Source organism: Thermobia domestica, chromosome 7 (assembly GCF_964235325.1).
Source record: "Thermobia domestica chromosome 7, izTheDome1.hap1.1, whole genome shotgun sequence".
NCBI classification, from domain to species: domain Eukaryota; kingdom Metazoa; phylum Arthropoda; class Insecta; order Zygentoma; family Lepismatidae; genus Thermobia; species Thermobia domestica.
Window position 1 is genome coordinate 158,777,343 of NC_137460.1, and position 15,834 is coordinate 158,793,176.

At 33.9% G+C, this 15,834-nt stretch overlaps 2 protein-coding genes across 2 annotated transcripts in view; both read right to left on the reverse strand.

Annotated features, from left to right (window-relative positions):
- LOC145690531 (sodium-dependent proline transporter-like) overlaps positions 1–15,834 on the reverse strand; it is a 527,499-nt gene that overhangs the window by 388,883 nt on the left and 122,782 nt on the right. The window lies entirely within an intron of this gene.
- LOC145690530 (uncharacterized) lies at positions 7,434–13,274 on the reverse strand. Its single transcript, XM_081765491.1, has 2 exons — positions 9,608–13,274; positions 7,434–8,985 (listed from the first exon to the last, which is right to left on the reverse strand). The coding sequence occupies exons 1-2, from the start codon at positions 12,223–12,225 to the stop codon at positions 8,949–8,951; spliced, it is 2,655 nt and encodes an 884-aa protein (XP_081621617.1). The 5' UTR covers positions 12,226–13,274; the 3' UTR covers positions 7,434–8,948.

The window sequence follows — 15,834 nt, forward strand, 5'->3', positions numbered from 1 at the left end:
CTTCATTTCCCTTCCTTTTCCACTTGTTTCTGTCTACTTACCTGAGGTGAGTATATCTAACCAAATGAAAAAAGAACTTCAGGACTTTTGGATATTGATATTTTTAATTCTAATAATAGCAATAGCACTTAACTACTACTTGGCTTTCGAGATCTGTGAGTTTTTAGAGGAGCTAACTACTGGAAAAAATACATTTTTGAATCACTGTAATATATAAATTATTATATAAAAAATTGAATGTAACTATGTGTGCCTGATCATCACGGTCAAATTGCAAAGTCAGAATAAAATTACTTTTGGTATATAGTTAGGCCTTAATCCAAATTGGGATGTTATATTGCTTTTATTATAATGCATAATAACCTAAGGAGATAGAGAGGATCCAAATTTTTGCGGAAAAAATGAGTATCTCGAAAACCGTTAAACTTAGGGAGCTGAAATTCAGTATATTAACTCTTTATTGAAAATAAACAGAATGTGTCCTAGCATTTTTTAAAATTCTCCTTTATGGGGGGGGGGCACTTTCTATATATGGAAAATTGGTAGTGAGTTGGTTTGTAAAAATTATCGAAAACGATTGATGTTATTTAAATAAAAAAAGCAGGAACAAAAAATATCCATTGCTTCATATCTATTGCTTTCTACTATAATAATTGCTGAAGCTTATGTTTATTATATGGAGCGCTTACAGCACACGGCAATCAACCCAAAAACTTGTGACTAAAATAGGCATAAAATTTGTACTGTAAGCTTAATTACACGGAAATTTTAAATTTGGATTGTACGCATAAATATATGGAAAATTTTACACTTTTTTTCCTTTACGTTGGTTTACTTACCTTGATTTGAAACTTTCTCATCCTTTTTTCCACTGAAAAGTATTGATAATTCAACAAGGAACTAATTATACTATGATAATTTAATTTAAATTCATCGTAATTTGGCACATGGCAAACAGCAGTGTGGTAATTGAAGCGGAAGAAGAAGGGAAATTCCCATTCACGTCTGAACACTTTCCAGGAACCTCGTTCTCTTTCGCTTTCTAGACGGGGTAGGGAACTTGGTAATAGCATTAAACCTTCATGTGTAAAAATTATATTTATAAACAAATAACAAATCATCAGTTTATCAGGCTTTAATTGATAATTTATTCACAAGATTCCCTATCGAAGGCGTGGTAGATGAAGTTTCTGTTCTCCATGAGTCGACATTGCCAACTGACATGGTCGATATGGAAAAGATGTTGTATGGTGATAGAGAGATTATACGTACTTCTTGCTGAGTATTTCAAAACTGACTAAGAAAAATCGTTATTAGACTTAAGTCTAACAAGCAGATTGTCGATGAGGAGTTGCAGAAATCGGGTAGAAGTATTATCAATTTCCACGACAGAGTGCGAACGGGGATTTCCCCTTATGAATTTACAGATGACTGATATTAGAAATAGACTAAGTGCTCAAACATTGTCTAACTTGTTGTTCATCAATGTTAGTGGCCCACCGCTAGACAAGCTCAAAGTACACGAGCTAGTTATTTCTTGGCTGAAGGATGGACATCATTCTGCTGCGGATGATTTACCACGAAAAAGTTACCAACAGGAAATAAAACCGATTTCAGGTTTGATTTAAGGTGGAAAATTACGAGTTATAGAAAATGTATACTTCTATTAGTAATGGCTTATTTGTGTTATTCAACTTTGTACCTATTTTTTAGTAAGTATCTTCTTTGCTTTAGGCAAACTACTTTGAGTAAATATTCATAATAATTGCAATTATGCATATTTGTAATTTAAATTTAACGTGGCGTTTTAGTGATTACACAAATTACAATTATGAACATACTTCATGGAGATGCTCTCACATAGGGTACCCGAGCACCTTTATAAACTATGAAAAACTGATTTTTTTCAACTTTTTGTGATAAAAATAGTGTGAACTGAGAAACCATAACCTTTTCCATATTGTACAGGGGTATTTTCCTGAGAATTTTCTTTTGGAATGCGTTCAGAAATTAACACTTGCCAGAATACTCTCTTAGTACAAGTATATTTTAGGCACACACTAATTTCCCCCACCTCGAAGTGTTTCAATTTCCTCACTGACAAACACTTTACCATTTGATATTGTAAAGGTCAGATCCACCGTCATTGTAACAGAGTGGTGCTTGAGCGATTGACTAGAAATTCAAACTCCGATTAGTGACAATTTCACAGTCTTGTTTTATTACAAGTGTGAACTCTAGTCAGTACAGAAAAGGCCGTGGATCGTGTTCAGACTTGATGACGATGGATTTTTGTTAGTCAGAGTAGGTCACAGTGGATGAGAGTGGTTCATGGTCGGTGGTGGGTCACGGTGGGTGGTGGGTCAGAGTGGGTTTCTGTGGGTGGTGGGTCGTGGTGGATCACAGTGGGTGGTGGGTCATGGTGGGTCGTTCGTCAGAGTGGGTCATGGTAGGTGGTGGGTCAGTGGGTCGTGGGTCACGGTGGGTGGTAGGTCAGTGGGTCGTGGGTCAAGTTTTCATTGACCCACGCCAACTCTGGTTTAGACGAGTCTACTTTGTATAGAAATAAATCTTTCTTTATTAGAATTTTTTGTAACTTGGATGAAAGAATGTGTTGCTTCATACTATGACAAAACACCTTTTTCTTCACCAACAGCGATGATTTCAGATTATTTCGCACGGAAGGGGAGGGGTATTTCAATACATAGAGGGAGATATGAATACTTAAAACATACTGGTAATTGCTTCGAAAGGGGGGATTTCGTAGCTAGGGGCAATCCCTGAAATCATCACTTTCCACCAACGTTGTTGATATAAACATATTGACAATATTTTGGTTCAAAGCGATTTGCTGCTTTTATAATGTTATTTGATTTTAAAATGAAAGAAGAAATATAAAAACATAAAATGTGGAAAGCTTAAAGAGAGAGGAAAACCTCATAAAATGATGAACGCGTTCACTCGACAACATTACATTTTTCTTTCGTTACATTTTTCGTTTCGTTTCGTTTCTTTCGTACGGAGACGATGGTTTTCAAATGAAAGATATATCGCAGGGAAACTGCGGGGAAACACAACATCTCTTCCTTCACTTTAACAAAATGTATTTTCTCTCATGGAAAAGAAAGAAAATAAATGATTTCGTGGCTTTTCCGTAGTTCTGTAAAATTCACAAAGTGGGGATTCACCTCAAATCTTGTAGTTTTCTTGCTTAGCTGTGGGATAAAAAATGATTTATTTCATCATAAAGGCTTAAGGAAACAGACTTTATACAAATAAAACTAAAACAAAATACTGAAAGAGAGATTGGTACTTTTAAAACATGCTAAAAACAAGAACAAGGCACATTGACTTATCTTTAGTGAGAGAAATATGGCTTCCAAATTGTATGTAAGAATGCAACCATTTCTGTCTCTCTCTCTCTTTCTCTCTCTCTCCTTCTCTCTCTCTCTGTATGTATGTAGAAGATAAAAATAAACTTGCCCTTGTTAAATTATTACTTAAAACAGTCACCGAAAATCTCTTCCATGTAACAGTGGGCGATGCTTTTCTGGACATCTGGTTAGTTCTCACTTAAAACAGCTGGTGAAAGAAGCTCTTACCAGTTTGGATGAAAGGGTTATTTCTATATCTTAAGATTTTTGCTCTAAGGAAAATTCAAGCTAACATTTTTGTAATATTTACTCGGAATTTTTGAAACGAAATGGATGGAAACAAAATTGTACTTTGGTATTACTCTTATTCCAAGTTCAAGAATATTCTGATTAATGGAATCTATTTATGTCTACATAGTAACATTTTTCTCTGCGCTCTCTGTAATGTTTTTCAAACTTAGTTTATCAAATTTTCAGTACTTCCTTTCTTGAGGATTATTTTACAATTCAATCCGTTGGATAGACAGCACAGGTGACATTAACGACAAAATCTAGAATTACCAAATAGAACTGTTCTTTGATAATTTCCCAGCTCTGAGTAGTTGTCACAAGATTTTCATGGAAGTTGAGACAAAATAGTAATAATGAACATTTATTCGATTCTACTACTGTTTGAGTTGATAGATATGTTTAAATTGCAAGGCTGTAAATGATACATGGATATAGAATAGACGTACTATTCCAATCTACTACGGTCGCCTTCCGTAACGTAGTTGTTAACGATATCGCCTTTGTTGCGAACGGTTCCGTGTTCGATTCCTGGTGGGGACACTCGGTCCAACAAGTGTAAAAGATTTTTCAGGTCAGTCATACTGACTGAGGTTTTCGTGGGTTTCCCTCATTCACACTAGGCAAATGCCGGGATTGTATCTAACATACAGGTCCCAGGCCACTTCCTTCCTTTCCTTTCCTCGGATAATGTGATCACCGAGGGAACTCATCCTTCATACGTGATAGGCTAATATGCTCATAGATGCCGAAATCCCAGAAATCTCATTCCTAATCCTAATCAAATCTATTACGTATGCATTTTCAGTGGAAATGCAGCTGGAATTAAATAATTCAGAGTAATTGTGTTAGTATTGCAACTTCGAATTTCATCCACGTAATGAAAAATTGTATTAGTAATTCATGTATTAACATTAAAAATAAAATAGTAAGTAGTAACTATCGCAAAATAAAACCATGGATAACAAAAGGATTAGTCAACTCTATAAGAGAAAGAGATAGATTAAGTCGTTCAGTAATAAAAAAAGATTTAGAATTTAAGGACTATTAAAGAAGGTATAGAAATAAACTTACACAAATAATAAAAGAAGATAAAAATAACTACTATAGAAAACAAATTACATTATGTAATAACAATGTTAGTAAATTATGGAATAGCAGATATTATAGATAAAAATAACAAGAAATATGTAGAAATAAATGAACTAAACACTAAAAGTAGAAAATATGTTACTCTACCTGACTTTTGATTTTTTTAAACTTCTTCTGTAATATCCAAACAGTGTAAAGATGTATGTATATTACAGCTGTGACTGAGTCCGCCAGAAGAGTGTGCGGATAAGAAAGCAGGCATGGATATATTAGAGTATTGTTGCCATCTTTGATGCCTAAATTTGACAAAATCCAACTTTAAGATGACGCTCCTGACTGATAATGGTGAAACAACAAGTTATCATGATTTGAGCGGTGATTGTATGAAATGGTAACAACAAATTCCAAGACCAGTTTAGTAACACGGAAGACAGGGAAGTTGTACTAGGATGATGCACTTATAACTGCGTATAGAACTGATCTGTATCAATTAATATACTGAGCAGGGGCTCAAAATTTCTCAAAACTTCCAAACTCAACATATATTTGTACACTTTCTCAATAAAACTATATTTGTTTAAGAGGAAAATGATTGATATATCATAAAAATTTGATCTTACACTTCATCTGTACTTTTTCTCTTATAAAAATATTACTAGTTGTATTATTTTTTTCTGAAAATATAAGTGTAAGTACAATTACCTATTGTCTTTTCGGGTGCAGAACAATACGCGTTCAACACTACATAGGCATAATGGTTTGCAGTATTGGATTCCTCCCCCAAAACTTGTTCTCCTCTCGCGCCTGCTACCAAGTGGCATTGTTCTATGAAACTGAAAGTTATGTTAAATATTATGTATTTTATGTCAGAATTTGCGATCTCAGTACCGACGCAAACAGCTTTAAATTCAGCACCAAACAAGCAAATCTGAAACGATTATTTTTTTTTTCGAGTGATAGTGAATGCTTATAAAAATGAAACAATGACTTATGTTTTCAGTGGACCATGTAACTATAGTATGTATAAGAAGAATGTAAAATGCACAGAAATCTCGTTTTGTTGCATAAAAATGCATTTGAAAGTAAAGGAAAGAGAGATTGAGGAAATATACAAATCAAGGGAAAGTGTAGAAAAGATAATTTGGTATCTCTAACGTAGATATGAAACGTGGGCGAAAGAAAGCATCGAGTATAAACCAAGTTGGGAACTACCAAAAGTTTTAATGAATTGATTTTGATTTTAACTTCCCTTTCAGCAGCGAGGCTACATGAGACGAGACCTACTGATTAATGTGGAATCTGAAAAAAACATGAGCTCCTGCCGAGAACCGAACCTGGGTCAACAACGTCAAAGGCGCGTACGCTAACCGCTTAGCCACGAAGGAGCTCACCAAAATTTTTAAAGTACAAAAATAACTTATCAATATATATAGTTCGTCTAGCTATTAAGTCATTAAGGAAGGTAATAAATTCAGTACAACATTTATAGAGAAAATAGACTCCTTAGTCATTAATATTTTCTTCGGTCTTTAAAGGATACAAATATTAGAAAGTTTATCTAACATAATGAGGCAATTAGGAACCAATTTGAATTAAAGGCTAGCGAACTCCGATATACAAATTCAGAAATAACAGCAATAAGAACCGTGTATTGATCACACATTATCTTGCTAAAATCCGTCCGCCTGGATATAGCCCTTCGTAAAGCTGTACGCCATGGATTTGTTCTTACTTAGTTATCATCAATAAATGAAGGATTGAAAGCCAGTGCGAGTCACTTTGAACTGCGACCTGATTGCCATATCGTTCTGTTTTCATTTGCTTAGCGAATTTGAAAATTTCATACCAGCTGTGAGATTTACCTGAATATATAATAAGTTGTCAAATGTGAAACGCAAAGGGCTCAATCAGAAATTGGAAAAATTGTTGGAATAAAAAAAGTGAAAAGAAACTAGGGAATCCCTAGAAAAGACATGGAGGACACATATTTGTTCATATAGCGTCAGATTAAATCAAAACAGAAACCACTTTGAGTGAAGGTGGGCACTTTATCACTGAACGACCGTGAACCATATTGACTCAAGGTATTTAAACAACATGTTCATTTAATAGATGCAACATTGGTTTCACCGTTGTCGCAAAAGCAGTAATAGTCCATTGGAGTTTTGAACGTTTCAGTTAGGTGCGAATCCACAATGTTTGTCTTTTTAACTAACGAAGACTGATAATAAATGAAAGGGAATGATGGTGAAAATAAGTTCTTGTGCTTTCCGACCGGGAAGAGAACCCGCGACAATATCTACATTCCGATGATAATTTGTATATATCAATTCCTGTGAATCAATACTTTGAACTGACAACACGTAACAGCAAGCAAAAAGTATGGCTTTCAATACTTATTTGCAAGGTTGAAATTATGGTGCGTAATAATAGGTTCTTGCAACTAGTAACAATTTTAAACGCTACCTGTTATTAATGAAAGTATCAGAGTAGGCTTAATTCACTAACATTTGTTTGATTGTTGTTTCTAAATGAAAGATGGGCATGCCTCTCGAAAAGTAGTTTTCATTGAACGAATTACACTAGAAAAAAAAAAAAAAACATCCGCATTGCAGTAGCTAAGAGTGTATCATCATACACTTGTAACGTGCTCTCGTTATAAAACTGAAGCTCGTTCGTGGAGACTCTAGCTATTTTAATATAGGCTAGGACACGTTTCACGTAAAAATAAAATTGGTCTATATACGTACCTGTTAGTAATAATCATCAATGATAAGACGATTCCAGAATATTGAAAGTTATTCAACAAACACAGGGCAACCATAAATTTAGGCAAAAGTCTATTTGCGAAATAATAAGATTTTTAAGTTCTTTTTACTAATAACTTTATAAACGTCTTCAAAATATATTCCAAAAAGAAGATACGAAAAGTTTCTCAATACACACATTTAACAAGAACTGTAGACTGTTCCATTTAAACAAGCACTTGGCATAATTCATAATCGAACATTAATGTTTTAAATACTACACTAGTTCCGAAATAATTCACTTGTTACTTTTAATATTACTTCTTTTAGTCAGTAAAGATGATTTCTTCAAAACATATATATAATTCAAAAAACAAACTCACCTTAATCATGTTATACCAAGGCAATTGTAATATGTGCACTCATATACGCCATGATCAAAGACCACCGGCTAATCTTGGACAATAACTTCTCACGATAATATCACTATTAAATATAATTCTTTTAATAAATAACGAAATACAATTCACTTCAACTTCAAAAAATACTTCTTTCCTATATATATTGCAAATGTAATGCTATTTTACTTTTCGAGTAGCCCATCTAACTTTCGCAAACGAGTTTATACACTTTTACAACTTCTGGAATTCCAACTCTCCACTTTAGTCATTTTAGTCTGAATGACCTCAACGTCACCCAGAGGGCTAGAGCAAGAACAAGTAGTTCCCAATATTGCCAGATATGGCGCTTTAAAATCGCATATCTGGTTGCATAGCCGTTTCAATAGAAATAGGGAAGAGAAAAAAAAAAAATCGGAATGTCAATACGGTACACATATCACTCACCCCACATAAAAAGTTGACAAACTTTTTAAATACCCGATCATTTTACAAATACCGTATTGAAAGTTATGAATAGAAAACTTATCGTCAGTTTTAAACGTCATGTTGAATTAGTATCTATAACTACCTTTCTACCCCAAACCTACTAACTAAAACCACATACCAACAACTCTCATTCATCCAAAAGAAAAAGATAACAAAACTAAAGAAAAAAAAACTATCCTCCAAAAATCATTCTCACACCGACTCATCCTTCTAGTGACACTATCCAAGTTAGTAAATTTGAGTCCAAGGTCGGACTATTCATAACCTTTACAAAATAATATAATTTTCAATTTATAATATGTATTATAAATTACTCTTAATCTTAATATCAATTAGGCGAGTTTTTTTTTAAACCGTTTCATATTCTAAAAATATAAATTTACAGATACATACTTGTGTGTCTTCAGCATATATAATTACATATGTACATCGCTGATATCTCTGGTTTTCGACTTGTCTCCAGGGCGATGCTCCATCAAATATCCAATTGACGTTTACAATCCAGTCAAATTTGCGTTCTATTACATACATTTAATTACAATCCTCTAAATCCGCGTACATTAAAATGTATACATTTTCTTTATATTAATCCCAGGCCTGGAATTATTAAAAAATTTATATTAAAATTCACATATAATTATCACACACACATATATATATATAAATAGATAATTCTCCCGAAATTATAAGCATATAATTATAGCTTAATGATACGAATTAATAGGACTTAATTTAGTTTAATCATACATGCAATGACTAGAGTTTAATATATATATATATTCAATTTCCTACAATTCTTCTACCCTCTCTGAAGAGTTTAATCATGTCAATATGAACCTTACGTACATCAAGATGTGAAAAGAATTTACCATCTGCGAGTTCAGCCAATACATCCTCCATACGCGGCGTATATTGAGTATTTAAGCATAAACGAGAATTTAAAGAAGAGTAGTTTACAACCATGCGTTTTGTTCCATCATTATTATTAACTACAAAACAAGGAAAAGCAAAATCGCTTTCACTCGTTTCTATTATCCCTTCACTCAATAATTCATCCAAAATCTTATCAAGATCCTTTTGAGTAGCCCGTGATAAAGGATATGCCTTTTTACGAATAGGAGAATAATCATCTAATATTATATTATAAGAATAATCTGATATAAATCCAATTTTATCAGAAAATACATTAGGAAATTTTGTAACTAAATTATTAACATACCCTTGTATATGTGGATGTTGGTCAACCACTTCCGGATCCACCATCAAGGATGCCCGCTCGATCTCTGGACTCAGATAAGTATCCCCAGTTGTTTCATGGATATTCTTCATGCATCTTCCAACCCTGCCTCTGTCGGCGCCTCCCAAAAGTCTCTGACCACTCGCCAAACCTGGATCCGCCACCATCCCTGGATTTACTGGAATATTTCCCATTGGATCCATTCCATTCTCCCCCATTGATGATAGATCTCCAACACTATTAGCTTTAATGAATAAACTTGTAAAAATTTCGGACTGTTTTAAAGAAGATAATTCACCATTGAGCTGTTCCCTAATTGAACTAGTGGAAGGGGGACAAGTTTTTGAAGAAAATTGTAACCGAATTTTTCCATTTTCCAAAGGCAACACTAATTCATTTTGAACTAAATCAATTTGCGCCTGTATAGATTTAAGTTCATTAATACCCAAGATGAAAGGTGGATTTAAACTATTAATAAGAAAAAACTTCATTTTGTAAACGCGCTTTTGAAATTTAATATGCAGCATAACACACTGATTGAGTGTCACTTTGCTCTGATTCACCCCCACACCAGTAAATTTCTCATTGTAAACTGCTATAGGTCTAGCTAAACTTTTATTCCACTCATCAAATATTTGTTTACTGACCAATGAGGCGGAAGAACAAGTGTCCACACAACCTAAATATTGTTTACCCATTATATAAGCCGGAATAAAAGCTGCCACTAAATTTCTTTGATTACGACATGAATAAGGTTTTCTAGTCTTTGTCCAACTATAAGGATCACAACCCACTTTGGCTGTACATCCACCCTCATCGCATGTTTCGACTCGAACTCCGGTCTCTGTCATACAAGTCAATGAATTCAACTGTTCACTGCCTTCATTAAATTCACCTACACCATCTCTAACCTTCTCATGGTCTATATTTTGAACTCCTTTTCTACCCCCAACACTGGGTCTCTTATAATCCTTTCGATAATTCACATAATTCCCCCTATTCCCTGCAAAGCGTTCATTAATTTGGGAAGAATTATGGTCCATCTGACTCACACCACTTCTCGCATATCTAAAATCCAACAACTGAGACTTATCACCAACTTTATTTTCTTGCTTAAATAAGGGTGAGCGATGCTTAATGTTATAATTCTTTTCCAGCACTCGATCCTTTTTACCACGCCCCCTTTCATAAATACCATCCGGCCCCCTAGTCGGGGAAAGAGCCGTGTTCAAGGACAAAAAGTTTTTTATTTCACCCAAACATTCCTTCTGAGAATTTATAAACTGTCTATTTTTCCCCACGAAACCATCATCCTGCGGATATCGAACCCCTTGATCACTTATATGAGTAGAAGACCCCAATCCCTCTGCAAAGCGTCCTGCTGGAGTCCTACTCATATTCACCTTTACCATTTGTTTATTTAATAAGGACTGTTTATACGCTTTACAAGTCGCCATTCGATGGTTCGCACCACAAAAATAACAATTAATTTGTTTCTTCATTCCACTATCAGCTCTAGTAAAATTTATCATTGAATTGTATACTTCAACATTCCTATTATATGTCTCGTAATTATGGATATCAGCCATCAGTTCCCTCAAAGACTCCGGTTGTCTATATTTATACATATCAAATTTTATTTGTGGTTTCATTCCACTTACCACTATATCCAATACCTCCCTTTCATTTATTCGGCCATAACAAACTTTATGATAATCCACAATTTTATTCACGTATTCAAGAATGTTTTCATTAGGTTCTTGCATTGCATTCAAGAATCGTATAGTCAAGTCCCGTTTACCTAATGGAGTAATGAGCTTCCTAAACAAGTAACTACTTATGTCTGTCCATTGTCTCGTTTGCTCATATACATGCAATAATTCATTATTTAAACGCCCCTGTGATTTACTCAAAGCAGCTAACAATACTGCTTCAATCGGAAACAAACCACCCTTTATTATATTATAAACAGTGACCATAAAACGAAACAAACCGACATCACTTTTACCGTCTGTAAACGGAATTTGCTTTATTTTCTCACTAAAAAGAGCACTTGTTGTATTAACAGCAATCTTATCAAAATTAATATTGAAAGGAAAAAACCTTTGATTAATATGCGAAGTTTGATTTTCTTGCTCCGATATTAACTCACGACCAAAAGGCACAAATGGATTTGTATTCTCTTTTTCTTTTTCCTCCTTTATAAAATCAGCTGTTTCACCACTACTAATGTGCACTGAATGGAATTCCTTCACACCACTGCTACTACCTGATAACAAGGGTTGAGTTACGTCATCGTACACGTGCAGCTGCCTTCCCGTTCCTGACTCGACACCTGCTACACAACTGCTTGAATAGCTAACACTATTAATCGAAGGACTCTCCTCCCTCCACATTTCGTCTTCCAGATATGATAGATCCCAATGACCTCGAGCACATTCAGGGATTACAATTCCTTCATCGCCTCCTACACAACCATTTAAAAAGAGTTGTGACCTAGTATTTTCCATATTTTTACCACGTATTAGACTCCCTATTACAAGCAACAGGAAAAAAGGAAAAGAAAAGTACCGGACTCCTTTTAACAATAAATGATCCATAACCCACTGCAAGAAACCGTCAAACCGGATTTAATCACTTTCCACATATCCATATTATTTCATCAATACTATAATTTTTATAATTATATCGTCCTTTTTCCTCAACTCTATTTATATATATATGCCACTTGGTACGTACATATAATAGTCATTCAGACTAAAATTTTTGTGTAACGTGCTCTCGTTATAAAACTGAAGCTCGTTCGTGGAGACTCTAGCTATTTTAATATAGGCTAGGACACGTTTCACGTAAAAATAAAATTGGTCTATATACGTACCTGTTAGTAATAATCATCAATGATAAGACGATTCCAGAATATTGAAAGTTATTCAACAAACACAGGGCAACCATAAATTTAGGCAAAAGTCTATTTGCGAAATAATAAGATTTTTAAGTTCTTTTTACTAATAACTTTATAAACGTCTTCAAAATATATTCCAAAAAGAAGATACGAAAAGTTTCTCAATACACACATTTAACAAGAACTGTAGACTGTTCCATTTAAACAAGCACTTGGCATAATTCATAATCGAACATTAATGTTTTAAATACTACACTAGTTCCGAAATAATTCACTTGTTACTTTTAATATTACTTCTTTTAGTCAGTAAAGATGATTTCTTCAAAACATATATATAATTCAAAAAACAAACTCACCTTAATCATGTTATACCAAGGCAATTGTAATATGTGCACTCATATACGCCATGATCAAAGACCACCGGCTAATCTTGGACAATAACTTCTCACGATAATATCACTATTAAATATAATTCTTTTAATAAATAACGAAATACAATTCACTTCAACTTCAAAAAATACTTCTTTCCTATATATATTGCAAATGTAATGCTATTTTACTTTTCGAGTAGCCCATCTAACTTTCGCAAACGAGTTTATACACTTTTACAACTTCTGGAATTCCAACTCTCCACTTTAGTCATTTTAGTCTGAATGACCTCAACGTCACCCAGAGGGCTAGAGCAAGAACAAGTAGTTCCCAATATTGCCAGATATGGCGCTTTAAAATCGCATATCTGGTTGCATAGCCGTTTTCAATAGAAATAGGGAAGAGAAAAAAAAAAAATCGGAATGTCAATACGGTACACACTGTACCACATCCACGCACTTTTCTATAGTTCAAAGGTTAGCTAGAAGTTCAAAGCATCAAATGGTTATAAACGACACATACATTCACATTCCTGTTTCCACTCATGGTAACAACAAATATTTTAAGCCGAAATAAGGCATCGTATGGTATATCATTAATTCCATAGAAAATTAAAAATATATGTTTTTGTCAAGATTCATTTCAGTAAAAGCAATTTATCGTTCACATCGTCTTTGTTAAAAACAAAGATAGATAGATGAAGAGAAAGAGAGAGAGAGAGAGAGAAAAATGAAATTCACAATTAATTGAATCTGTATCTTGGAAACATAGGTTAGTGGTTAGAATTCTCTCCTTGAGATAAGAAAAACGAATTTTGAGGGCTTTTGAACAAAAGTTGAAGAAAATTCTCATCAAATGTTTTGTTGTTAAATATTAAACTCTACTGCACGGAGATACAAGCATATGGAAAAACGATGAAAGACGAGAAAATTGGGTGTGGATAAGAGTGAAGAAAATAAGCAAGTTGAGCAGAAGAAGTGGTGAAGAAGTAATAGTTCATTGAAGAAATAGCTCATTCGTAAATAAATAAATAAATAAATAAATAATTGTCTATATATCATGTTTGGAGCTAATCAATTGAGTTCTTTCTCAACTTGATAAAAACTGACTCACTCACTGACAAAAACACACACTAGTTAGTACTTAAGATTAAAAGAGTTCGCAGTGTCATACTGTCTGTATCCATCACTGTTATTGTCTTATAATTCTCTTTAGCGTGCTAGTGAACTTGAAAGTAGACCCCCAATTTCAGAAATAAAAAGCAGCACTCAAAACCTGAAAAGGTTAGTCAACCCGGTTCATACATTAAAAAATAAAGAAGTTCTATGACTGGCAGGAACAGACTTCAATAAGTTGCTTCCATCAGGCTCCGGGTTAAAGAGTAACCTACTATCGCTTGTCAAGTAGACACAAGAATACACTGCAATATGCGGTTGTTTTGACAAACCCAGTGACTGTGGCATCTTTCGAAATGAATTTTTCTAACTTGAAACTGATCAAACTTAAGTGATATCATCAATTCAGCAAGAACGCTTGAACAGTTTGGCAAATTTGATCATTGAATTTGAAATTAGCAAGAGATTGATCTTAGGTAATATTCTAAAATATTTTGCAGAGAAAGAAAAATAACTTAATAAAACAATAATGTTTCATTTGTGAATATTAAGTAATTTTTAGAAGTTCAAAAAGTATAATTTATTTCCAATAGTACACTTTAATTTTCATTTTATTTTTGTAAAGAAAAATAAATATTTCTTGTCAATAAACCTTTTACAGTCACCATTGTAACTATTTTTCACATGCAATTTTATATTAAAAAGTAGCTTACAATTGTTTGATCTATTAACTCGCATGCACTTCCTAAGCTTAATTTCGATTGTTTTATTGTTTTCCATTCTACCCCTCCCCCCCCCCCACATATATATATATATATATATATATAGTAGACCTGTTGGCTGGGAATAGGGGACCCACGAAGTTGTTCTCAATTGGGCTCCGCACCTCCTAAGTCCGGCCCAGATTACTGATAGAAGCATGGCTGCCCTCAGGGTAGGGAAGGAAGCAATTGTTCTTTCCTGGATTTTCGAAATGTGTTCAGTCGGATTTCACGTCAAAAGATATTAGACTTGGTTACTAACATACCATAGTATTAGCCAAACACCGTGTGCGTGGGTTTCCTCGCGGTTCTCCCGTTTCCTCCCACTTTCTTCATTCCACCATTTCATTCATTACTCATCATCACCGTCTCCTTTAGCCTAACCGGCATAACCATGGGACGTAAAACTCAAAGATTTCATTTCATTTTTTTAATCATAGTATTAGATATTTTTTATATTAACCCTTTAAATGGCGGTGGTCATTTACAACTAACACTAACCACCTTTTCCCATATCTCTCATATTCTTTGGTGCTGATGGTTAGAAAATAAAAAAAAAGCTTAAGTTTATTTGGTATTTCTCAATAAATGGTATAAGCATTGGCTCGGAATAACAGAATATTTGTCTTTTGGAAAGCATGATAAATAAAATAGTATGTATGCAGTGATGTTTTAAGGGAGGGCTTCTGGGCTTAAGCCCACCCCGAAATTTCATTTACTATTTTAAAGTAAATGAAATATCTTGCAGAACTTTCACATTTCCAGAAATAAAATTAGCAAACCCAACCCTAATCAAAATTGTAAATACGCCACTGTATGTATGTATTAATGTATTATAGTATTAGAGGATACCATAGTTGAATGAATCATATTTTAGCATTTTCCTACATTAAGTGAAGACAAGACAATTATGTACATCTATGCCACTGTAAACGTCTATTGATTCGATCAGAAATGTCTCAATATTAAACAATACACATTTAACTCTTCTATCACACGATTTAAATCACACTTATATGAAATTTAGAATGATTAGTCATGCTGGAGTTCTACTTATGGATA

Excerpts from the sequence above, each read along its gene's own strand:
- LOC145690530 (XM_081765491.1), bottom strand. The coding sequence starts at position 12,225 with ATGGATCATTTATTGTTAAAAGGAGTCCGGTACTTTTCTTTTCCTTTT. Across the intron at positions 8,986-9,607 it reads CAACATCCACATATACAAGG|GCCTGGGATTAATATAAAGA; the intron begins GTATGTTAATAA and ends TAATAATTCCAG.